The 27,012-nt window shown below is 34.3% G+C and overlaps 1 protein-coding gene across 2 annotated transcripts; it reads right to left on the bottom strand.

Moving 5' to 3' along the window:
* Window positions 1-473: 473 nt before the first annotated feature.
* LOC145243552 (uncharacterized) lies at window positions 474-20,521 on the bottom strand. Of its 2 annotated transcripts, XM_080106530.1 has the most exons (3): window positions 20,426-20,502; window positions 19,992-20,132; window positions 474-6,218 (listed from the first exon to the last, which is right to left on the bottom strand). In XM_080106530.1, the coding sequence occupies exon 3, from the start codon at window positions 5,333-5,335 to the stop codon at window positions 4,406-4,408; it is 930 nt and encodes a 309-aa protein (XP_079962656.1). In that variant the 5' UTR covers window positions 5,336-6,218; window positions 19,992-20,132; window positions 20,426-20,502; the 3' UTR covers window positions 474-4,405. The 2 variants fall into 2 exon arrangements, with proteins under 2 accessions (XP_079962656.1, XP_079962655.1); XM_080106529.1 differs by lacking the exon at window positions 19,992-20,132 and having other exon boundaries at window positions 20,426-20,521.
* Window positions 20,522-27,012: the final 6,491 nt, after the last annotated feature.

Here is a 27,012-nt window from a genome sequence, read left to right as displayed (position 1 = left end):
ACAATTTAAATCCCAATCAAGGAATGTGGGGCAATATAAATATGCAAATATAAATAGAAGTCAAAACAAAGGCACAGATAGACAGAGATCGGCCACTGTGCATCACCTACTGATCCGAACTCTCTCAACTGTCAGATTATCATTTTGTAAAATAAATGAACTTTGTTGATTTAAGAAGTTGTTGTTGATTACAAAAAACATGCTCGTCAGAGTGTATACATTTTGTAAAAATACATCTATAAAATATATAGACGAAATATAACAGTGAGTCGCATTACTAAAATCCAATATAAAATTGCAGAAAAAGTTTAAACTCATCAGTGGAAGCTTTTGTGATTCACTACATTAAGTGTTAGTTATTTTAAACATTGATTATCACAGCATCTGGGCAATGGTGTGCAATTTGATATTCGAGTAGTAGAGAGAAAAGTTTTTATTGCAAAAAGAAATCATTTTTCATTCAAACAAAAAAATGAAAAAAAAACAAAAAAGTTATCTTTATTTCACTTACTAACTGAACGCCCAGCGTTGCCCAGTTATACAAAACATTTAAACATGATATGAATTTATGCAGATTGTGTATGTATTATTATAGAATCAATCTTTTATTGATTTTTATATATTATGAGGAATAATTTGCCCAGTGGACTAATTTGCAAAAAATGTAAAAAAATAATAAAAAAAATAATGATAATGTCGTTCATCAAATTCCGTCTGTGTTTGTTTACAATATCATGTCAGATGATATTTGGGCTTGATGATGAATGCCTTGAAAAAAGTCACTTCTGATCAATGTTTAGTTTTAAAATATGCAAACAAAGAAATAATTTGCAGCAATTTTAAACGGTGCCTCTTTCTTTATCATAAATTGTACTCATTGATAAAAAATACCTGGGTACACCCAGGCTTGAACAAGGGTGGGGGGGTCATTCGATCCGTAATCAAATGCTCTACCACTAAGCTATATCTCCAGATGACAATAAATCCTTTTCTTTTCAAGAAGAAATGATTTGCTAAAATATTTTCTCCTTTGGCCAGTGTAACGTAAAATATTCCCCTATAAAAATTATTCTTTTTTATCTTTAAGAGAGAAAAACTATTTTTAAGATCAGATTTTGTCGATACTTATCAGATAAATTTCTGCACAAAACATATCTAAGACCATTGTCAGATATATAAATTAGCTCTGTGTGAAATCTGCAACAGATAGGCTCAACCGTTTCAGAATCTATGAGGAAAGAACTCACACACATACACACAAAGTGACTTTTATATAATAGTACAGAGTTGAACAATAAAATTTTTGCTCTCCGGTTTGCTTTTATTTGATTCAGACCATCTATTAGTTGGCCAGTTGTGTACAAATCCCAAGAGCGATAGGAGTCTTCTGTTATGAAAGTGATACAATATTCAGCAACCGAGATCGGAGATGCGTTGTTATACGACTCATGCTTTCTACCGATCCAAGTTATTGCAAGAAGACCATTTCCAGCACACTCAAAATGCAAATCTGGACGGTTCAATGCTTAAGGGCATAGTTCAACAAAGTTTCTGGCCACAGTTATGGTCTGGGGGTGTGATTTCAAGTGAGGGCCACATCATACCACCTCACATCTTCAAAGTCGGTTTGAAAGTCAACACCAAAGTATACCTGGATGTGCTGACGAGTGTGGTGATCACTTGGTGCAATCAGGTGACCGTTGGGTGTGGCAGCAGAACTCAGCACCAGTTCAAAGAGATTCAAGCTTGGCTTCAGAAGGAGTGCTACAACTTTGTACACTTCTTTCACTAGCCTCATTCCTCCCCCAACCTAAATCTGCTGGATTACTTCATTCAGGCATATGTCGAGAACATCACCAACATGACCTCCCACAACACTAAAGTCAGCCTGATCGCTGCTCTCCACTGAGTGTTTGCTAAGCTCCTGCCAGCGCTTGTGGAAAAGGCATCCTTTCACTTCCAGATCCCATATCAACGCAGTGATTGAAGCTGAAGGCGGCTACATTGAATAGATGTCAGCTTTACTACATAATCAAGTTACCTCAATCGACTTTTTCAATAAAAGTTTTAAAATGAAGCTGCACTGGTGTTTTCTTTATTATTCCACTCTGTAGAGATATTAAAAAATAAAAAAAACTGACGTCATATAGAAAGAAATTTCAATACAATACAAATGAATGAGATTTTTTAAATAAAATAAATTTAACAAACTTTTCATCATGGAAAATCGTTGTGACTACTAGTGATGTATCTTTTATAAAATAATACAGACATTTGACAGTAGTTTGAGATCAACTGTAAATCCAGTACTTCAACTTCGATGACAGAAAAAGATATAGCATGACACAGCATCTGATCGGACTAAAATACTGTGTTTCTGAAAATAACCCATACATCTTCAAATCGATTTTGTCTCTATAACATTTTTCAGTTACAAAAAAATCTGTTAGTTGTCTAAAATTCCCCTATATTAAAAAACAAAAATACAGAAAGAGTTTTATAATGAACGTACAAGGGACAGAATGTAAAGATCCTTTATCAAAAAATCACATAAAATGTATCAGGTAGTTTTCATAAAGAAAATCATTTTTAATTGATTAATGGGAATTCGAAAGCATTACAATGCTGGTCTTATAAGTGGAAATTATTATGGTTATTAACCTTTTATCCTTCAAAATGGCGACGTGAGATAGTCTTCTTTTGCTTACTAATAAAATTTGATTTTCATAGTTAAAAATAACACTACTTGATCAATTTATGTGATTTTTGGAATGAGTGATTTTCATCTCATCACTAGTATGTACATCATATAGATTTTAATTTTTTTGTTTTTAATATAGGTGAATTTATCCAAACTTATATTTATTATTTATCCAAACCTATATTTACTTTTTAGAAGAATATGCGTTATTACAATATTTTGGCTTTAAACTATGACTTTTTAGTTTTATTTAAAAATTGTTTTCTCTATTAATATGATTAAATACGTTAAATATATTAAACTTAGATTATACTTCATAGCTCAAATCTTATTTTTCCATAATGTCTTTATATATGAAACAAAAACGATTTCTGTAAACAAGAGCAACAATCTAGATAATTTTACTTCAAAGTTATCAAAAATAAAGAGGTCCCTTTCTAAGGGCTAACACTTGATCTTCATATGAGATAGATAGATATCTGAATATTCCATTAAACCCCCTTTTCATCCCAAATATTGAGTTAGTAAAGAAGTTAAGAATACCAATTTTCCTTTCTCCAACTGACCAGTCTAATATGTTATTATATATATTTCTTGTGGTCTCTGGATGTTACTAGCTTCCAGGACAAGAATTCATCTAGTCTGGTGGAGTATCCAGCTTAGTCCTGTTACTTGAAGAAAGTGCACCATTCCTCATAATAGTACTGTGAGTTAGACATATCGGGGAGATCTTATTTGGGCACAAATACTATGTGATTGTGAATATTTGGTCAGGGTTTACTTCAAGGTAAAAGTATTTCCATGCCAAGTTATCCTGACAAACCCCTGTACGAAGAGACCTTAGACACTCGAGGATAGTGTCTAGTAGACAGTCAAGTTCTCTCCAGTAAGTATTCGTTCTCTCTGAATAGGTCTTCAAGTTCTCTCACACATGCATGTGCACAACATATTTTGGTTGTGAATAAAAGCTACACATATTTCACAAAAATATGATTTCACTGTAAAGCTTCCTCTTGGCACGATTCGTCTTCAACTAAAACAGGCAATCAATAGACTTGATTTAAAAATGAGCGATTTCATAAAGTATTTATGTTATGGATTTTATAAAAAACATAAACCGTATTAGGCCTTATTCATTAATGATGAAACCTTTACCAATACAATCACATTAAATGGATGAAAATAGTGCTAGGATAGTGTTTAGTAAACATTCAAGTTTTCTTCAGTAGGCATTCAATTTCTCTCATATATGTATGTGCATGTGTTCTAATGGTATAAGGCCTTAATCATGTTAAATGGATCCAAATATATCGAGGAATAGTATCTACTAAAAATTCAAGTTCTCCCTAGTAGGCATTTAAGTTCTCTCACACATGTATGTGCATTGCATAATGTTCGATCATATTTTGTTTGTGAGTAAAAGAAGTGCCACATACTTCACAAGAATATGATTTCACTGTAAACCGACCACCTGGTGTGATGAGTCTCCACCTAGAGCAAGCAATCGATCAATTTCTCTCCAGTAGGTATTTAAGTTCTCTCACACATGCATGCGCATATGTTCTATCATATTTTGTTTGTGAGTAAAAGTGCCACATACTTCACAAGAATATGATTTCACTGTAAAGCTTCCTCTTGCTGCAAGGAGTCTCCAATTAGAGCAAGCAATCAATAAATTTCTCTCCAGCAGGAATTCAAGTTCTCTCACATATGTATGTGCATATGTTCTAACATATTTTGTTTATGAGTAAAAGTAGAGCCACATACTTCACACGAATATGATTTCACTACAGCATGTTTTCGCCGATGCTTCACCATACTTTGCTTCTCTGTAAAAGAAGAGCCGCACACGTCACAACAAAATGGCTTCTCACCAGTATGTGTCCGCATATGCTTAAGCATATTTTGCTTCAGTGTAAAAGTGCAGCTGCAGACGTCACAACAAAAAGGTTTCTCTCCAGTGTGTATTCGCATGTGCACTAACATATTTTGCTTCAGCGTGAATGAAGAGCCACACACGGTGCAACAAAATGGCTTCTCTCCAGTATGTCTGCGCAGGTGCACCAACATGTTTTGCTTTTGTGTAAATGAAGAGCCACATACTTCACAAGAATATGGTTTCTCTCCAGTGTGTGTTCTCATATGCTTAAGCATATACTGTTTCTTGATAAAAGAACAACCACATACGTCACAACAAAATGGTTTCTCTCCACTATGTATTCTCATATGCACGAGCATATTTTGCTTTTGTGTAAAAGAAGAACCACATATTTCACAAGAATATGGTTTCTCTCCAGTATGAATCCTCATATGCTGCAACAAGTGATGCTTCTCTGTAAAAGCAAAGTCGCAAACTTCACAAGAATGTGGTTTGTTCCCAGAATGTGATCGCATATGCCGCAACAGTGTTGATTTTTCGGTAAACGAGGAACAACATACTCCACAAGAAAACGGTTTCTGTCCAGCATATTTCTCTTTTTTCTTTGTACATTGTTTCCTTGTATTTGCCGGAATCGAAGAACCAGACCCCACATGAGAATTTGGCTTCTTACGAGCATCAGATTTAATTTTTTTTTTGGAAGTTGAAATATTAGAATTCTTTTTAGCACAATTTTTTTTGGTACTTTTTTCCATATTCAATGACTTCTTCGAGAACCCCCCCCAAAATTACAAAATAGTCTGTTTTTTTTTAGCCAAATATATTTGCTTTTTTTTTTGCAAGATATATATATTGTTTATGATTGTAGAATATATATGTAAAATATGTGATGACTTCTTCAGGAACCCTAAAAAATTATGAAGTAGTCTTGTTGTTTTAATTTTAACTTTTTAGCAAAATATGTTTGCCTTTTTCGCAAAAAACATTGTTTATGATTGTAGTATACACATGAAAAATCTGTTTGATAAGTTACTAGCTTTACACAATTACATCTATATATTACAAATTAGGCAATATCGATCCTTAACCAATGCATAGCATTAAAATGGAATCATAACTGATACATTAAAATTGTATATATCTTTTCTTAATTAAATTTAAACCATACATAAACGATAATAATAGAGATTCGTAATTAAAAATTATTTTGTGGATGACTCTACAAAATTCTGCATTTTCTAAGCTTCTAACAAGGCTCTGATTTCATTTCTTACTGTGAGCAGGACATTTAAAAAAATTATTTTCAAGTATTTTTGGTGTTTAAAATTTTCATTTATTGAAGGGTATATGAGTGCCTTAGTATTTTGCGAGACATGTATTCCAGTTCGTGTTCTACTAAATAGGACTGAAATAAAAGGAAATATTTTTGCATTTGACAAGAAAATCCTTTTTAAATATGTTTTCACCAAATTTGAGCAAAAAGATCCACAGAAGTCATAAAAATATTAGTTTTTTTCTTTTCAGACTTTTTAAATCCATGCAATTTACATCAGGAAATGTTGAAATATCTTAAGACTTTTCCATGTTTCATATCACCAAGAGAATGACGATTCATCTTTCTTTCGATTGCTGGGGATTCTGCAAATATAAAATAAATTTTAAAAGATATTTCCAGAAATTATATTAATTTCTATACATGTGTTTTTTAAAATCAAAATTATTTAAGAAGTCAAGCAAGTGATATGAATAAAAAATCATTTTAGAATTTTTCATGCTCTAGATATGTTGGTTGCAAATTATGTTTTGCAAAAAATATTGTTTATAACTATAGTATATACATGTAAAATACGCAGCTGTCTGTTTGGTAATTTACTAGTTTTGTACTAAGATATCTATGCATTAAAAGTTCACTAGCAGGAGCTGTGAAAATTCCACAGCGGCATCTTTCACATGTAATATATTGCTGTTAGGCATTCTGTGGACGCTCAGCATAAATGGAGACCCTGCGATATTATTTGTAGCCCCTTTGTTAACGTATTTACCTAGGTATTCTGGTTAATGTAGTGTCAGAATATAACTGGTTATTACGGTTTATTTCCAATATCCTTATAGGAGTCTGTGACATATTTCTATTTTATGGACGGCCGGGGCGAACGTAAACCCTAAGATATCATTATACTATATGTAGATAACAGATACTACACTTGGATTCTAACAATGCATATCATCAAAACGGAATCATAACTGATACATTTAAATTGTATACATCTTTTCTTAATTAAATTTAAACCATCCATCCAGCACGGCCACAGACAAGATTGAACTCACTACATGAGTTTGTAGTGTAATTCAAATCTTGTTGGTAGCTGAATACTTGATGCTTCGCCAGGGCTATCAAGGGCATTTTTGATCATAATGCTATCATTAGACAGGGTGTCTACCATGGCTTTAGAGAGTCCCATCTACCCTCGAGAGAAGAATAAACCACGACAGTTTCTCAACCTAGTATTTTACCTCACAGTACATACAGTTTCTCACCTTCCCAAATGGTCACCCACCTGGTACTAGCCAGGCTCAACATTGTTTAACTTTGGTGAGAATTTAAACCATACATAATAGTAGAGATTCCTAATTAAAATTTTTTGTGGATGAATAAAAAATCATTTTTGAATTTTTCATGCTCTGTTTTCATGTTGGTTGCAAGTATTGGTTTCAACAAAAAGGAAAGCCATATTTTCACATATGAATCTTGAACAGTAAATATTCACATAAATTATCAGTCAGTAATGAAAAATATAGAAAAATCTTTGGAGATGTCAAGAAAGTAATATCTGATGAAGAAATTATGACACAGCTATTTGTATTATTTGTATTAGTTGGACTGTTATTTCCGTCAAGTTCTATTTTCAAAACATTTAAAAGCTGATGTAACCTTTGACATTCTTAAGATGTTGAAGTTGGTAAGCTTTCTGTTGAGCTCTATAATCTGTACAAAAAGATTCCTGAGTTCGACAAGATACACCTGGAAAAGGCCAGAGATTACATAAATCAGAACGTTGTAAAAATAACACTCAAGTTGAAAACAGTAGAACAAATAATCCAAATTATCAATCTTAATTAAAAAGTCCAGAAACAAAAAGATTTTATTTGAAAAACATTTTGTTATGTTTAAAGATTAAAAAACAAACAATTTTTTAATTAAAAGCATTAAAAACATTATTAAACAAAATGCATAAACAAATTTAAGAGATGGTGTCATACAATTTGACGATAAGAACCCAAGTGAGATGTTCTACATTTCAAAATTAAGCCAGTGAAGGGGAACCTCTTTCTAGACTGAGGTACATTAAATTTTTATTCCAATGCATAGTGCCCTGCATTAAAACCAGACCTTGTCTAACTTTCCCTTCATGGATATGTAAGTAAATAGGGACATCTCAACAATGTTTATTTTTTAATATCTGTTTAGTTTAGGGTTAGGGTTAGGGTTAGAGTTTACATTTCTGAATTTTTTAGATGAGGGTTGGTTATTAGTATTATTTGGAATCTTAGGACTAATGTTCTCATCTTAAGTGCCATTTTCACATTTCAGTCGACGTAACCTCTGACCTTCTTCCGATGTATCTTGTCAAACTCGGAAATGTTTCTTGTGAGTTTGAAGGTTCAATTCTCAGTGTGGTAAATTACTTAGGACTTTTATCCAGTTATGGCTGAAGTAAATAAAGTGTGTGATTTGAAATTCTACCCAAATTCATGAATACAACAGAAACATTCCCAAGTGTGACAAGATACGCCTGAAGGAGGTCAGAGGTTACAAATAATAATACAAATTTGTTTAGTTTGTTTACTGATAAGTTTTGTAAGTAAAATTTTATTTAATAGAACGCTCCCTTTCTGAAATAGAAATCTACTAAGTTATAAATATATTGTTTTGTTAATGATCAAAGAGGAAGAAAAAGTTTAAATTAGTTACAAGTTCAAATGTATCCTTTTAATCATTGAAGTTTCTCAAGTATAGTTAACCCAAAATTAAAATAAGTAATTTTAAAGTAATATCTAGCAAATTTGACGAACAATGTGTAGAAATTTTTCTTCTCAAAGGAGGAGTGATCCTTATCTACTGACAGCATTTATTTTTTTTTTTTTATCCCAATCCAATGAACCCTTATTTTTGCAGGCCTAGGTATTTCCCACATTAAAAATCAACCTTCTGTCTTTCTTTTGTATGTGATATATCTTTGAGGGAATAAAGTCAGTATAAATTAATCAGATAAAATGAGACTCAACACATAGAATAAGTTATAACAAGTTTGTTGTACAAAGGTACTAATAAGAGATTGACATTCAAACGTATCTAGATTGCTAAAGTATCAAGATAAGCTTACTCTCTTCCATTGGTTACTGCTTGTTACCATCTCTTTTAGACTGAGTAATCCATTATCAGTGAGTGTCAGGATCTTCCACTATATCATCTTCCGGGAACTAAATTGTTCCCAGAATTTTGTTTTCAATATTTCGTTCATTGAGGATAAAGATGTTTAGTCCTTCCCTTTTCTACTACTATTTCTTCATTGGCCTTCAGGTCAAGATCAAAGTGCAGCATCTGTTCTTATGCTAAATTTCAATTTTTGTTCTCAGTTAGCAGAGGAGAAATCCTTCACGACTGAAACAATTTTTAATTTTTGTTCCTTTTCTCCACATTAAAAAACGACCCTGGGGTCTAACTCTGCCCTCGTGGGGATGCGAAGTAAATAGGTACTACTTCTTCCTTTAGTTCACATACTTTCACATATCAGTAGTTTTTTGTTTCGTTATTGTCTCTATTGTCATTCCCACATTCATGGGTAGTTTTATTTAAAAGGAGTCGTACTATACTTCCATTGGTATTTCTTCATCATTTTAGATGATTTCTTATGTATGGGGTTCTCAATTGATTAATATGTCTCATAAAGAAATGTTGCTCCTTGAATTATGTAGATAACTCTCCAGATTCTTCTAACTACAATACCATTGTCCCAAAAACATTTTACAGCCTAACAGTTCCTAACGAAGACATTATCCCTTTATGCGATTTATAGTTTGTCTTTATTTCTATTTAGCAACAACTTGTCAAATATTGAACATATTTTCCTTGCATACATGATCTCGGCAGGCGATAAATTTCCTTTTATATTCTGATTTGGCGTTATTCTGTAGATCATTAGAAAAGTTTGCTTGTATGGAAATAAATGAATTCAAATGCTGATAATGTTCCGAGTAGTGCAACAATTTACAGTGAAGCCAATATTTTTACACTTTATCCTTCATCTAAAAAATAGTTAGACTTTCTTTAATGCAAATTACATACATCCCTCATCTTAAAATGCCTTTCAACAGAATTGAGGAGACTGACTGGTTTATCATGTCCTTCATCACCTTAAAGCCATGCATGCAACACAATGAGTGATCATAAAGAGTCTAGGTTGATTCTACTTCTGACCGTCTTTAGGTAAATCGTGTCAAATGCAGGTATCTTTCTGGGAATCTACACAGAATTTCAAATGGAATCCTTGATTTAATCCACATAATTATCCATTGTATAGTAAAATTAAGTTGTAAGTGATACTTTTCTGAATGTTGAAGGTTCAATCCTTAGTGTGAGCAATGCAAAGAATACAATTGAAAACTACTCAGGACTTCTACCTGCCCATGGCTGACAGAATGAGAGCATTTTACCCCCATGAATTAAAAAAAAGTGTTCTGTTTAAAATTCCGTGCAGATTCACAAGTTAAACTAAAAGATTCTCAAGTTTGACAAGATACACTCAAAAAGATTGGAGGTGAGATCAGCCAAAACCTTATGAAAATAACAATAAAAATGAAAGTTAAGTCTAAATAATCCAAAAAACTTATAATTAAAAAATTCTTTGAAGGCAAATGTGTATTTATATCTTTTTAGAAGTAAAAAAAAAAGAAAGAAAATGGCGTCAAGTCTAAATGTGTCCTTTTGTTGTTGTTTATTCTAGGCAGCCTAAAAAACATAATTGATCCTTAATTTTTAGGAGTCTAGTTTGCTACAAATTGTAACCAGTGTGGCTTGAAGGAACATATGACAAGTAGCAGATACCCCATATCACAAACTACAATTATGGTCACTCTACTGCTTAAGAAAACAGACTAAGAAGGGAATTTGGCTTTTATATAGCATTTATGTGTAGATGACACCAATGCTACATAACCACCTCCTAAAGAATGGCTCCCACCACTACAGAAAAATAGTGGATAAGTGGAGAGCCAAAATTGCAAAGTAATCTTTATTTTGGTGTATCTAGGTCTAGTATCACATTGATTTCTGCAATGAACTTATCCAGCACAATTACTTGGAGTCAAAGTGATATATTCCTTACCACAATCGCAGCATTGGTTTCTCTACAACATTTCACTGTCATCTAGTGCTCTAATAGTGTTGGCTCCATTCTACAAATCGGTGACACTTGTCATGACAAGCATAGTCATGCAGCTGGTATCAACAAGAGTTCTAGCCACCTTTCCTTTGACACTTACTATTATCTGTAGCAACAAACTATCACATCTTTTCAGAATTAAAGGAGCAATTACTGACACAATAGCATCCTTTTACTCCTTTTCCTGAAGTCAAAGGCAATTCTTACTAATGTACCCAACCTAATTACAGATAATGTCTGGTCTTGGTTCTCTACAATCTCTCATCAGATGAGGCTCCTGAGACTGCTTTTTTAAGAGGGTCTTTCTGAGGTTTTTCTTTTTTTTAGAAAATTCTGGAAACTGTTGCATTTCGTGGGGTGGGGGCGGTATTGATTGTCACATTTAGTGTTCTTGTGACCAAATTGATAATCTTTTGATACTGAACCTTTGACAAAGTTGGGGTTTTGATTTTACACCTGATCTAACTAATATACAGGGTGGAACAATCAAATTGTTGTCGTAAAGAAAACAACACTACAACTTTATTTTAAAACTTTTAAAGAAAAAAATCAATTCAGCTTACTTAGTTCCCTTCAATGCAACCAACCTTCAGCCTCAATCACCACCTCAATAGGGGTCCAGAACTGGAAGCATGCCTTTTCCACAAGTGCCAGTGGAAATTCGATGAATACATCGTGGATAGCAGCGATCAGGCTTGCTTTGGTGTTGTGGGAGGTCAGGTTGGTGATGTTCTCGATGTGTGACTAAATAAAATAGTCCAATGGGTTCAAGTTGTGAGAGGGGGGGGGTCAGTGAGAGCAGGGTACAAAGTTGTAGCACTCCTTCTGAAGCCAAGCCTGGGTTGCTTTGGACTTGTGGGCCGGCATCAAGTCATGTTTCCAAACCCAGGGTCTGCCAGCAGCCATCTGATTGCATCAGGAGATCATCATACTCTTTGGCACATTCAGGTACACTTTGGTGTTGACTTTCAAACAGATCTCGAAGACGTGAGGTGGCATGATGTGGTTCTCACTTGAAACCATATCAAAGACCATAACTGTGGCTGGAAACTTTATTTTCATCACCCTGGGCATGTCCATGTTATCCGTAGCAATCCAGCAATGCATTTTGAGGGTGCTGACAATGGTCCTGTTGTCATAGTTGGGATTGGTAGATAGCATGAGTTGTACAGTGGCGTATCTTCAATCTTGCTCGTTAAACATTGTGTCACTTTCAGACATGATAGAAAACTCCTATCGCTCTTGAGATTCGTACACAACTGGCCAATTAGTAGATGGTCTGCAACAAAAAAAGAAAACTGATTTTTATCACACAGAAATGGAATAATGTTGTATTTTCTAAGGCGACAATTTTATTGTTCCATCCTGTACTAAGACATTGGCGTCTTTTTACTGAGGATATAATTTTCTACATTTTATTTTTCAAACTTGCTACAAATTCCTTTAAAAAATATATTTTAATTTTTTTATAAAGAATCCAGTTTACTATGAAAAGGTAACCTAAACAGCATCCTCAATGACAAGGAGTTGAGAATGACCAGTAATGTGAAGACAGCAGTAACTTTAGGTACATGGACAATTAATAGTCGAGAGAGTTTATATTAAATATTATATTCTGATGAGAAGCATTAGGCTTCAAAATATCATGGTATAAAGAGTTCTTACTTATCCTACACCCCTAATTGATGTATCATTCTTATTAAATAAACAAATAAATCATCAGTATATATTTTTATATTGTCGGTTTCTTATTTTAGTGATAAATTTGTTGAGCTTTGCATTATCCCAGTAAGTCTCCTTTTAAAGAATCGATCTTAATCTTTTAACTCCCCATATATATATATATATATATATAAAACTACAACGACAGAATGCCACCAACACGCAAAAAACCTGTAGAGGATACACCAGAATCCCAAACAACACTCAACATGGAAAACAAACATCTCGAGGATGAAATTCTAAAACTGAATGAAAAAATGGACAGGATAATCCTCATGATATCCCACCAACAGGATAAGATACTAACCAACATCGACGAAATTATAGTTCTCCTAAAAAAACAACAAGAACATTTAGAACATCTAAAGGAACCACATATCTGGAATGAAGCGCTGAAAACAAAAGAAAAAAACCTCCAAACATGGAAAACTCTTATTAAAAAGAGAAAAATGGCCTACTACTGTGCAGTCAAATGCAGCGACACCGCCCTAACCTACAGGACATTTTTAACCATGGAGGAGCAGTTTATCCCAAACAAATTCCGAGAAAAAGTCACACCACAAGACACAGAGGAGCAGAAAAAAATTTAAAAAGCCCTAAACATATCAAAACTACAAGCTGAAATCGAAATACAGGAGGACAGAAAGATACACCTCACAGAGGAATACACCAAAATCGATGATAAAATACTCACCGACATCAGAAAACTATGCCCCAAGGAGACCCACCAATTCCTTATTGGACTTTGGGAGTTTGAATGCTGAGGAGGAGGAAAAATCCAAAAGAATTATCGAAAGGAAGATAACCTGGCTAAAGAATCTTCCAGAAAAAGAAAAAAACGAACAAGTACCGAACATGACCAGTCACACCTACCAAAAACCGAAACATACCCGATTCCAACAGCTTGAGAGATTCCAAAACAAAGGTAAGAAACGAAACACACATCACTCTCAAACATACCCACACAACAGACCCAAACGCACACAATGAAATGACCGGAACATATTCATACCATACACCCATCCCCACCAACAAACTCAACCAAAACTCCCATATAGAACACCACACATCCACACAAGAACACAGACATCATACAAACACAAATACTACTACCAAAATGCTCCAAAAAACAACATATCAACAACCGACAACCTACTACCACATGACAACACTAAAAGATACAACCTCCCACAACAATACGAAAATAGTTACTACCAACCACGTCACCCAACTCAGCCAAGAACCCACTATCTCTTACCCCACCCCACCCACACAAACCATCAAAAAATCCCCCTACTTATCAACCCCCACCGTAACAACCCAATGGAACTAAACCATCCCTATAGATACCACCCAATACAAAACAATCTTTACAACACCCACCCCCAGTACCCCATAGTACAAAACCGACCCCAAAAATACCCCCCACACAAACACAACCAATCCGAATACCCCAGGTACCATCATAACCCATACACCCCCACAAAACGACACAACTAACTCCCAACCGAATCAACGAAACTAACGACCCTCACAATCATTTTTTAGGAATCCCTCACAAAATGACAACACGAGACTAGACAACAAAAAACCCAAAGTCATCAACCTATCTACAGAGACGCTTACAATGGACGAAATTGAAGTACTAAAACTAGGCCTCAAATTCTGCCCAACTCCCAGAAGTAACATAGCAGAGTTAAATAAAGACCCCAAAGAATTTGAACGCAAATTTAGACTCATAGATATACTTAACGACAGTGATAACACAACAGATGACTCTCTAGTGAAGAACAAATCAACATACTTCCCCAACAAACATAACACAAAAGAACTAAATACCTTCTTTGAAACACTCTGGAGTCTCAACCCCCAACAAAAAGAAAACCCCACCAGTAATCTAACACGAAAACAAAATCAAGCACTTAAAAAATCCAACACAATAACAACTTAGTTATAAAGGAAGCAGACGAAGGTAGTGCAGTAGTTATAATGAATAAGAACTTCTATAAAACAAAAATTTCAGAATCACTAGGGAACGAAAATTATTACAAACCAATTAGCTCTAACATAGACGACACAACCATATCTAAAATAACAAAACTCTGCACAATATACAATAGTACATTAACTAAAAAAGAAAAAGACTTCCTTACAAACTTCACAACAAAAACAAACATCTTCTATGGGCTACCCAAAATACACAAATCTAACCAGGTAAGACATGCCATCAACATACAAAAGTCAGAATACATAAGCACCCCAAACCCCCACGACCTCACATTCAGACCCATAGTAGCAGGACCATCATGCCCAACAAGCAGACTTAGCAACCTAATAGATATACTATTACAGCCCTTCACCAATCTAGTCAGAAGTTTTGTAAGAGATAACACACACTTCCTTAGTTCCCTACCACAAACAGTAGACGATGGGACTATACTAGCCACATTCGATGTTAGCAGCCTATATAGCAATATCCCACACAATCTAGGAAAAGAAGCTATCGCATATTGGATTGACAAACATACACAGACTTTACACCCCAGATTCAATAAACAATTCGTGATTGATAGCATCGACATAATCCTCAATAACAACTCCTTCCAATTCAATAAAGGCAACTACATCCAAATACTAGGCACAGCAATGGGTACCAAAATGGCACTGACATATGCCACCCTTACACTCGCTTTCCTAGAAGAGACCCTTTATGAAAGGATAGAGCAAAAGTACGGGCACAATATAAAAACACTCTTCATAAAATCTTGGAAAAGATACCTAGACGACTGCTTTATCCTCTGGAGAACCTCATGGGGGGATATCAAAGAACTCCACACTTTACTACAAAATCTACACCCAAAAATAAACTTCACACTAGAACAAAGCCCCACAGAACTACCTTTCCTAGACATCCTAGTAACAATAAAAAACAACATAATCACAGACATCTACCACAAACCCACAGACACTCAACAATACCTCCACTTCAAAAGCCACCATCCTAAAAACTGTCTAAAATCAATACCCTACTCCTTAGCACGTAGTCTGCACCATAGTAACAGACAGACACCTCCGTTCAACTAGACTGAATGAACTACAAATAACACTGCGGAAAAGAGGATACCCACTACCACTAATACAGAAAGGTATTGAACTGGCTGAAAAAATTCCAATAGACCAACTAAGAACCCCAAAAGAACACAACAAAGAACAAATTCTAGCATACGTCTCTACACACAACACAAACAACCCAGAACTATTCACACAGATAACAAAAAACCTTATCCTCCACAATCAGAACGACAAACTAAACAACATACTTAAAACAACAAAAATAATAAAAAGCAAACGCCAACCCAAAAACTTAAAACACATCCTAACTTCATCAAAACTCGTCCCACATACTACAAAAGGAGTTACAAAATGCAACAAACTGCAATGTGGAGTATGTGACATAATAATAGAAGGTAACACATACACATTCAAAAACCCAGCACAAACATTCAAAATAAAAAAGGATCTAAATTGCACCTCCAGAAATGTAGCATATACACTAAGATGCACAACATGCAACAAATCCTACATAGGCGCCACCAAAAATTTCAGCAATAGAGTGGCCTTACATAAGAGCAACATCAAAATTGCAGATAACAGACACCTCTATGTTTCAAAACACGTACACACATGCAGTGGAAACAGCTTCAAAATAATGCCAATCTTCCAAACAGACAATTATTTTTATTTACTTACACAGGCAAAAAACTTCATCACCAAATTCACTCCTGAACTGAACAGAACCTAATACCATCACACAAAAATATGAAATGCAAGGTACACTCGCATGCACACCCATACACATACACATATACACACCCACACATAAATCAGAACCGACACATTAAAACACACACACATGCGTGCATACAACCACACACAGACATAACACCCCTATCTCTAATACAACACACTGAACAATACCAACCCTACTTAACCTCGAAACCAATAACACTAGGAGTCACCTAGAACCATAGTATAATATTTGTTCCAACACCTCGCTCCCTCCTCAGTCAGAGGAGGAGAACCCCCTCATGACTGAAACGACTATCTTCCCTTCTATCATCCCCCTCCCATACCTACCCCTCAATGCCCCCCTCTGGGGAACAAAATCTTCCCCACACTAGGAACCGATCCTGGGTCTGGCCATACCCACATGGGGAGACAAATAAATAGAAACATTAAAAAATCCCCTATTTTAAATACACCCCTCTTTCTAAACAAACATAATATAAGACTAAAACGAAAAATCACAATACTAAAATCCAAAAAATAAATATCAAAATAGAATGAAAGCACCCCTACCCTTTCTTCAGAAGAGCCAGTCCCCCCTCCCCACACATACACATTAGTAACGACCTCGGACCACAGCCGCCTTCCTAAGAAAGCAAATAACCCCAAAATACTATAAAACAATATACACATTCCCAAAACAATAAAAGCAAACACACATGCACACACACACATAAACACACACGCACACACATAAATACACACGCACACACACACACCTACCTCACCCTAAAGGAAAAGAAAAACACATTAGCAGAAAGAGATAGCGACTGACTACAGCGAGGTCAAAATCTCCCTGGACAAACCAAATAAAAAAAGCAATAAAAAAAAGCAATAAAAATTCAGCATAATAATGTATAATAAACACTTACAAGCCTCCACCCCTTGGAAAAACTTCAAACTAACTACGAAAACCCGCCATTTTTACACATTTGAAAATAATTTCTGACGAGGACGCATCAGACCGTCTGAAAAGTACGTAAACGATTTCAATGACTTAAAAACATTATTACAATGATCCAAACATAATTCTCAATTAAAAACCAAGACACGGAATAATAAAATAATGTTAAAAAATACACATTGTTGGTGACTACTCCCTTATTTAAATATATATATATATATATATATATATATATATATATATATATATATATATATATATATATATAAGTAAATAGTAGTTTGCTTGAAGCATTGATGGTAAAGGAATATATGGAAGTTTTAAAAGCCAAAAGCAATGCTGAAAGGACCGGAATCACAAGAGTAAAGAAAAGAAAAACAAACAGACAGGTACGTTCGAGTAGAGAGATGTCTAACTTTTTATTCATCTATCATTCCTCCCCTCATTACATAATTAATTTGCAACCAAGTTATTGGAATGTCCGGTGCATATAAAGTCCGTTGGTGGTATAGAACTTTGATTAATTTGGGGAGAAGTCCTCCCCTTGTCAAAAAAACAAAAAAAAGTATATTGAAGATAGCGGAAGAGAACAGGACTGCAGATAGAGGTTAGGACCGCAGTAAGATGTGACTAGTTAAAACTGTAGGTAGCTCGGAATAATTTTATTTTATTCATATATTATTTTTGTTTGTTTTTAACATTTATTGTCTATATTTTTATTTCTTGTTTAATGTGTTGTTATAATAATAATAATAATGATAATAATAATTATTATTATTATTATTGTTTCAAACTAGTGATGCAGCTAAGATTTTTTCTTTTCTTTTGTTATAGTATCGCAGCAAAAATCCGGGTAACTCATGGTGTAAACTGTGTTTACCTTTATTATATCTTTTTAATTTTTATCTAATTTATTATGAATATATATTTTTTTTATATATATATTTTTGTTAGTTATGTTTTTATTTTCTATTTTTATTTGTTTGCAGGGGGCTAACTGGGCTTAATTTCATGTATTTTTTGTTATACTTTCTTACTTTGTTCATGTATATTAATATTTATTTTTTTTCCTCTGTTTACTTCTTCGTATTTGCTACTTGTTAACTTGATATTCTCTATTTCTCTTTCACGTCTACCTCAATCAATCTTCTCTCATACACACCTCATGTCTCCATTACCTTTTTCCCTCTCTTTTTTATATTATATTTCGTTTTATTTATCTATTATTACTGTTTTTTTATAATGTTAGATGATCTAAAATCCGATTCTTAAATATAAATGTGTTTAGTATTATTAATAAATAGAGTTCCTCAGAATTTTTGACACCCCTAACACGAAACTGCGAATTAAATATAAAAACTCATAATTTCTCTTTTAAAAGTGGGTTGTTTATTTTCTTTATGGATTATACTTCCAAAATAAACTATTAAAAAGTAATAGAAATATTTTTTTGATTTAAAAATAAAAACAGTAATGGAATTAATTGATTTTACGAGTTAAGTATTTTTCAATTTTTAAACTTTAAAAATCTATCAAAATTTTTCTATTGATTCTATTTTTACGATATTTTTAGGGTCAATGTGAAATTTTATGCTCTTTCCAATAAACCGAATATAATATTTTAGACAAACGTATTTTTTTAATTCAAGCCCCCCCACCATTTTCAAATGTCTATCAAAAAGTAAATAATTAATTTACTCACCAAAGTTTTATATATCACAAATTGAAAATAAAAGATCAATAAATAATATATTCAAATTTAAAACAAAAAAAAGTAGTGTTTTTTTTTTTAGAAATTTACCTGTAAAGTCCGAAGTTTAAAACCTTTATTTTAATTTTTTAAAAACACGTTTGTTTTTTTTTGTTTTTTTTTGTGCTTTTTTTTTTCTTTTAATGAAACTCCTTTTAATGAATGCTCCTTTAATTGAAAAAAAAAATAGGGCTTGAATTACATTTTTCGATGAGTTATAAGGTTGGAAAGATAGGGGTGGAATTATTCAATATTTTTCATGAAATTTCTCACACACCTTATGAATATGAGTATATGAAATCTAAAAATATGTATATAGATACATATATATCTTATGTGTGTGCATTAATATATGTATCTACCTACTATTATCCACTTTCTAACTCATATCGTTTACTCTTTGGTCTGTATCTGTTTATATGTTTGTACCATAATCTCATCTCTAAGTTACCGTATTGTATCATGTGGATGTTTTATTTTCGATATACCTTGTAGTCTATGCGCATGCTATTGTGTGTAGTCATTTTCTTTTTTTTTATAGTTATTTCTATTATATTATATATTATTTAATTAATTTTTTTATAGTTTAAAGTTTGTATATCGTTGTTACTAAGGGTTCTCTTAATTTATTTTGTTTAGTTTTCGTAACATGGGGGTAGGGTAGAACACCTAAAAAAATATTTCCTCTCATATATTTAATGAAAACTGCTTTTAAAATATAAGTTCATTTATAGTTGAATACGTACCGAAACTTTCATGAAAATCTGACCATTAGTTAATTTTTGCTACACTTTTTAAACACCGGTATGTTTACGTCTTCGAAATAATCACATGTGAACGTTGTTTTAAAAACGATTTTGGTCTCGCATTTTCATTATTTTAGTATGCTGTAAAAAATAAAAAAATATTACAAGTTTATTTTAAGCTTCTTCTTTTAAATGAAACAAAAGCTATGATGATAATATTAGATTCAATTACAGATACATCGTGTTACATAGGGTGAGTTGAGGGGAAATCCGTGACTCGGGTTGGAGGTACCTATTGTTTACATACGAAATTGAAACGTTGGGTCTAATTTAGGGCACGCATATCTGAAATGAAAGGAAGTGTAATACTTAGGACGCACCTCTGCAGTAAAAAAGAACACACATACAAAAAATTAAATTCAAGTAATACTTACTTTTGTTTGACAATTTAGTTTCGTGAAACGATTATAAAATGTGTTAATTAAACCGTGATGGGTCAAATTCAAGATGGCCACCAAAACACAGGTTCGCAGAAAATTAAACCGGAGGAAATTTAAATAAAATATTCCGAAACAGGACCGCCCTATTTGGTAAATATTACGTGTAAAATTATTATTATTATATTTATCGTCATATTTTTATAATTTTACGCGACTCCCCCCCCCAAAAAAAAAACATGACACTACAATTCTTGGCCTTCGGGACAAGATCAAAGTGTAGTATCTTTTCTTCAGTGCTGCTGCCTGCATGCACTTCTATTTCTTGTTCTCTTTCGGTGGAGGAGAAATCCTTCACGACTGAGACAATTTTTATTTTTGTACCTTTTCTCCACGTTAAAAAACGACCCTGGTGTCTAACTCTGTCCCGTGGGGAGGCACAATACGTCTTCATTGTATTGACGCCATAAAACAGACGACAAATAGACATTTCTGTTCCAATCCAAGAGGAATTCCTGAGAAGAAGGAATGCAGTTAATTGACTGTCGCTAGAGGAACCCTCGGGTTTGTATTACTGTACACATAGATTCGAAAAAGTTGTCAAAAAACAAATATATAACAAATAAATGTTATCAAAGGCAAGATAAGTTACTTTTCTACCAAACTGGATATATTTTTCGTGTTTTTATTCAATGTAACATGTTTATTCAGCTCGAAAACCATACAGTGTTTACCGATGTATTGGAAAATTCAAGATGGCGTCTGACTCCCTCTTTAACATGGTAAGTTTGGGAAAAGGTGTTATAAATAAATAACTGGATAAAATACTGTTAAAAACTCGCTCAATATATGTTACCGTGACATAGCTTGACATATATTCTGCGGGTTTTTAATAGTATTTTTCTAGTTTTTTATTTATAACATCTTTTCCCAAACTTACAATGTTAAAGAGAGAAAACAGACTCCATCTTGAATGTTCCAATGCATCGGTAAACACTGTATGGTTTTCGAGCTGAATAAACATGTTACATTGAATAAAAACACGAAAAATATATCCAGTTACGTAGAAAAGTAACTTATCTTGCCTTTAATAACATTTATTTGTTATATATTTGTTTTTTGACAACTTTTTTCGAATCTATGTGTACAGTAATACAAACCCGAACCCTCATTCTTGAGGGAGTGCTGACAGAAATGTGGCTACTTTTGTTTTCATCCTTTTTGGGATGGAAGAAGTTGTAGGTCCTTACAGCTAATTGGCACTCATGGCAGCATTTAAAATTAAAGAAAATGTCTGTGTGATAAGTCCCAGTTACGGAACGAAGATGAAAAATTCGAAAAATCACGTTATTTCATAAAGTAGTTTTATTTTTATTCAAGAAAATTAAACATTACTCTTTCGATGAGGGGGAAAAAGCGTCCAATGAATCGGTGGAGTGTGGACAAGGGCGAACAACGTACATTCATGTGGGAACTGTCAAAATAATCACTGATTACCTCCCCTTATTATGTTCTTGAGAAAAACATGGCCTCATCTGTCACTTATCAGTGAAAACACAGCAATTTTGTTTTTCGCAATAAAAACAAAAACAAAAACAAAAAAATAGTTTTAAAAATTAAAAAAAAAAAAAATTACATTTTCATCCCAAACAAAGCACAGTGTCATTTGGATGTAGGGGGCTACTATCATGAACGTGAGTTGCAGGGATACTATGTAGGGAGTTGAGCAGCAAGATGTCTGTTCACATTACACTTGAACTTCTCCATGTCAGTACGGTTGGGGAAGCAGGACCCCGGAAGAGAATTCCAAAGTTTAGCAGTTCTGGAGAAGAAACTATTAGAGTAGAAGGCTTTCTTACATCTAGGGATCTCTATTGTGTAGGGGTGGGACTTTGCTGCTTTTTAGGTTTGTCAGGGGTATTTATGTACAAGGGCTTTTAGTTCATTGGAGCATATACCATTAAAATACTTGTAAAACAGGCAGAAGGATGCAACATCGATAGGACAAAGGTTGAAGCTTAGATTACAGTCTAGGACCAATCAGGTTGGTGACTCTCTTTTGAACCCTGTCCAGGAGTGAGAGACTAGTAGCAGATGCACCAGCTCAAATGTGACAACTATACTCCATACATGGGTGAATGGTGGCCTTATAAAGGTACAGGATAATTTCAGTAATAAGTAACTTTCTAGCACAATAGAGAGAGCCCACCTTCTTCGCAGCAGCCTTGGCAATGATCTTAAAGTATCTGTTCCAACTCATGTTTCCTGTGAATGTTAAGCTGAGTAGTAATGTATCTTTAGCCATAGCTATTGTTATTGAGTTTTTTTTTTAATTATTGAAGGAAACAAGCTTAGTCTTGGTAGCATTGAATGTGACCATCCATTTTTGTCCCCATCTCACTACAAATTGGAGTTCATCCTCTAGTGTTTCGGCCATTGCCTGAGATATGTATTCATTGATTTTCCCCTTGTGTATGTTATAGAGCGTGGTGTCATCAGCAAATATACCCATCTCAGAGACAATTTTATCAGGAAGGTTATTTATGAATATTATATACACCCGCATTAATATCATATTGTTTAGATGTATGATTGTCGAGGACAACCTGGATTCTTCTCTTATTTACGAAGGATTTAATTATGTTAAGTATTCACTCAGTGATACCGTATCGTTTGATTTTCCTGAAAAGACCATCGTGCCATATCCTGTCAAAAACCTTACATATATCTAGGGCTACTACCCTACTCTACTCTGCTTTGTCCAGTGTATGTTATATACATGCGGAGATTACAGTTTGGAAATCTTGTGTAGAACGGGCTTGCCTAAATCCATATTGTTGATCAATCAGAAGTTAAGCAACTGTAAGTTGATCAAGTTCTGTGACTTTTGGAATATACAATCTTCATTTTGTGACAAGAAGTACAATGTTTTTCTTCATTTTTGTTTATCGCTGTAAATGCCAAACTGAATAAGGATCGTATCTTTTGATAGATTTTTTAATTATTATTTCTGACCAGTGGAAATTCTTAAGGTTTATATTACAATCCACAGATGTACGAAAAAGTTGTCAAAAACCAAATATATAACAAATAAATGTTATCAAAGGCAAAATAAGTTACCATAAGCTGGAGTGACTCTGGCCACTCGGGTGACTTTGAGCCATTAAGAAAAAAAAAAAAAAAGATAATAATGTGTAAATAATATATGATCTCTGCATTTTTAAACATCATTTCTAGATATTATATGATGTCATAATTTTACAGATATATTGTCATGCAGCAGCAAGTATTTACTGTGGAGAAATCTTCAATTCTAAATGACTGTATGATTTTCTCTGATGGAATTTGTATCTTCAAACTTCTGTGAGTACAAAGAATATTTTTCATTATTTTATTAAGATTTGATTATATTAAGCAGTAAGAAGGATAAACACTATCAAAATTAGCTAATTAATATGATAAAGCACACTATTACTGAGATTGAGGGACTGGGCAAAGTCACCTCACAGTCTACGGACATGTGTGGGGTGACTTTGGCCACCACAGTTTTGCATAAAATTTAAAATTGAATATTTTATTTTGACAAGACATTTAATCTTTTAACCTTTATTTGCCTGTTAAAAATGGCAGTGATCATTTCTGTATTTCAGTCAGCAAAATGTCAAGATCGCATCGACCAGTACAAGGAGGGAGATGCTACAACTCAACTCAACTCTTCAAGAGGGGTGCTCAGTATCCAGAAATAATTGTGAACAGTACAAAAAATTCTACAAATCTTATGCGAGCAAGAACAGCAACAGGACAAACACTGTTATTCTACATTGTGTACAAAGCAAAACATCTTTGGTCAACTTGAACTGAAGGTAGGCCAGAGAAGGTTTGCTATAATTGTTCCAAATCTGTATGGTTCGATCACATAACTTTCAAAGATTGGTTTGAATCTGTGGGAGATTTCATACTATATAAAACTACAAGGAAAAAAATGCCCTCATTAGTGACAACTTGTCATCACACTTCAGTGAAGACATTCTAAGGCAATGTGAAATGAATGCCATTCATTTGCCTTCCACCAAATGCAACACCTGTGTCAGCCACTGGATGTTGCTTTCTTTGCACCAATGAAGGTGGCGTGGAGATGGCTTCTCTCCGAGATCAAGAATGTAGCCAAACAATCTCAAAGCACTATCTCCAAAAACTTGTTCACAAAACTTTTGAAAAAAAACCTTATGGAAGAAGAACTAACAAACCAAAAAGATCTCCTTGTGGCAGGCTTCAAGAAATGTTTAATCAAGAGAAGCGACCAAATGGTTTGTGAACAGTTTCTCAGTCTTGACTAGACATGAAAATAATTAAAAGGAAAAAAATGACTGATTCCTCTAGAAGATAAAAGGACTTTTATGTCAAGTTATCTAACATTTGGAACATGTCTCAGGCGAATTTAAGAAGTAAATTTGAAACGGAACCGGCTTTCTGTCTTAACTGGACTTTAAAACAGTTGAAATATGCGACTAATCCGAAGTAATCTCAAGATAAAAAGGACACACAGGATATGAAACCAGAGAATCAGATTTCTACTTAGATATGTGACCTTTATCTTGCCTTTTCTCTATAAGAGAAAATTACACAAGGATTCTTCATATTGTCATCGCACTTAGGGAAATGATTCCAAGAAAGAACTATAACTGAGTAAGCTAACAAATCTAATGGAGAACTGACAGGTTTAAAACGAGGAGATGATGATGATTGTTTCTTTTTTTTTTACACTTATCAAGGCCCAGAAGCAACTCAGGGATAAGGGTTATTGCAAGTACAGTACGTTAGTGTGGGGATTTGATGAAGTGTTTACTTAAGGGGGCGGTTCATTAGGAATTTGTTAACGTTGGACTTGAACACATCCAAGTTGTAGTCAGGTGGGAAGCAGGCAGACGGAACAGAGTTCCACATGCGTGCAGTTCTAAGAAAGAAGCTTTGTTCATGGAATCCATGTTTTGATTTAGGCACAGATAAAGAGTGGGGGAAATTTTTCACAGTGGATTCAGCTAGACGGGTGTTTTTCGTGAATAATTGGCAAGGGGGGACCAGAGATTGGAGTTCAGACGAGCACCTGCCATGGAAATAACGATAAAACAAGGAAAGGCTCGCAACGTCTCTTCTGTGGGAGAGAGGTTGCAGGGTAGAGAAAAGGGCATCCCCAACTAAGCCATGAAGTCTATTTTGTACTCTGTCAAGTCAGGATAGGCTGTTTTTATCAGCTCCTGCCCAGATATGGCAGCAGTATTCCATCCTTGGACGTACTTGGCTCTTATATAGATAGAGAATTGCATCAGTAGTGAGATATCTTCTGGAGCGGTAGAAGGAGCTACCATCTTTCCAGCGACCTAAAAGAACTCGGACTTAAAAAAAGAGAAATAATACTTTTTTTATAAATAACTATTACAAAATATGAATTGCTTTCAGTAAGTTAATCCCTCCCTCCTCACTTTCTTTCTCTCTCTCTTTCCCAGCTCTTCCCTCTCGAATGTTACTATACAAGAACTTTGTTTGTAAGCCAGATGGACAACTCTTGGCAGCCGTCCGGTTACAGATTTTTTCCTATCAGGACTTTCTCTTTAATAAAAATCATTTCTTTCAATTTTTCCATTTTATTTTCTCTCATGAATGATTCTTTCTCCAGTACTTATGCACTTTTGTTACCGTGCTGAAATAATAACGTTATTATTTTGAAAGCCATTCTTTACATGGGGAGGAGCGGCCGTATTGTAACTATTCTGTGCTTCCACCTAACAATTTAATGAAATAAAGATACTGCGAAACTTGAATTTAAGCTGAAAAAAAAACTATTTAAAAATAGCATGGTAACAAAAGTGCATAAGCACCCTTTCTCCATACCTGTTACAAGTAACATGCTAAGAAGAATTACCTTCTGTGGAATATAGTGGATAATATTTTCTTCAAAATGTGAGAGTGAGCAAAGATGTGTTATCACTGTTTGGCATTTAATTTGAGTGGGCAAAGAAAGTACCATTGATGGTTTCGGTATAGAAAAATGCAAGACCTTGCTAGTTTTATGCCATGTTTCTACATGGAGATAATTTGGCAGTTTAACTCATTGTACTCTTCAGTTTTCGAAGGAATGGGATATAGAAAAGTTATGGATGATGCTACCAGCAGTGTCTGTGTAGTGCGCAAGCCTTTTCTAATCTCACACAAAAACATGCGTTCACATCTCAAGCTATATTACTTGTCATATACATACGTGCACACAAACATACGCGTGCACGTCCACGCACGTACATATATTCACGTTCGCATATAATACACTCACATTCACGTGTATACACACACACACACGCTAACGCACACACATGTACTCATATATGCGCACACGTACGCACATGTAAGCACAGATGGACGACGTCACTTCTTTTCAAAGGAAATCCACACATGCGCAAAAGACCACCGGAAACAAGTATAAAAGCAAGAGACAAGCTGTTTCCTGCCGTTTCAGACCAGCCTCCTAGCTGGACGGTCTACGGACTGACAGTGTGCCTTTTCGGCACACGCGCGTACCTCACACCACTTGC

Source organism: Euprymna scolopes, chromosome 22, assembly GCF_053919585.1.
Source record: "Euprymna scolopes isolate OS-2025 chromosome 22, ASM5391958v1, whole genome shotgun sequence".
Classification (NCBI taxonomy): Eukaryota; Metazoa; Mollusca; class Cephalopoda; order Sepiida; family Sepiolidae; genus Euprymna; species Euprymna scolopes.
The sequence above is the reverse complement of the archived record's forward strand: the minus strand, read 5'-3'. Positions and strand labels throughout refer to the sequence as shown.

Bases quoted from the DNA above. Each gene is read 5' to 3' on its own strand.
- LOC145243552 (XM_080106529.1), bottom strand. From the start codon at position 5,335: ATGGAAAAAAGTACCAAAAAAAATTGTGCTAAAAAGAATTCTAATATT.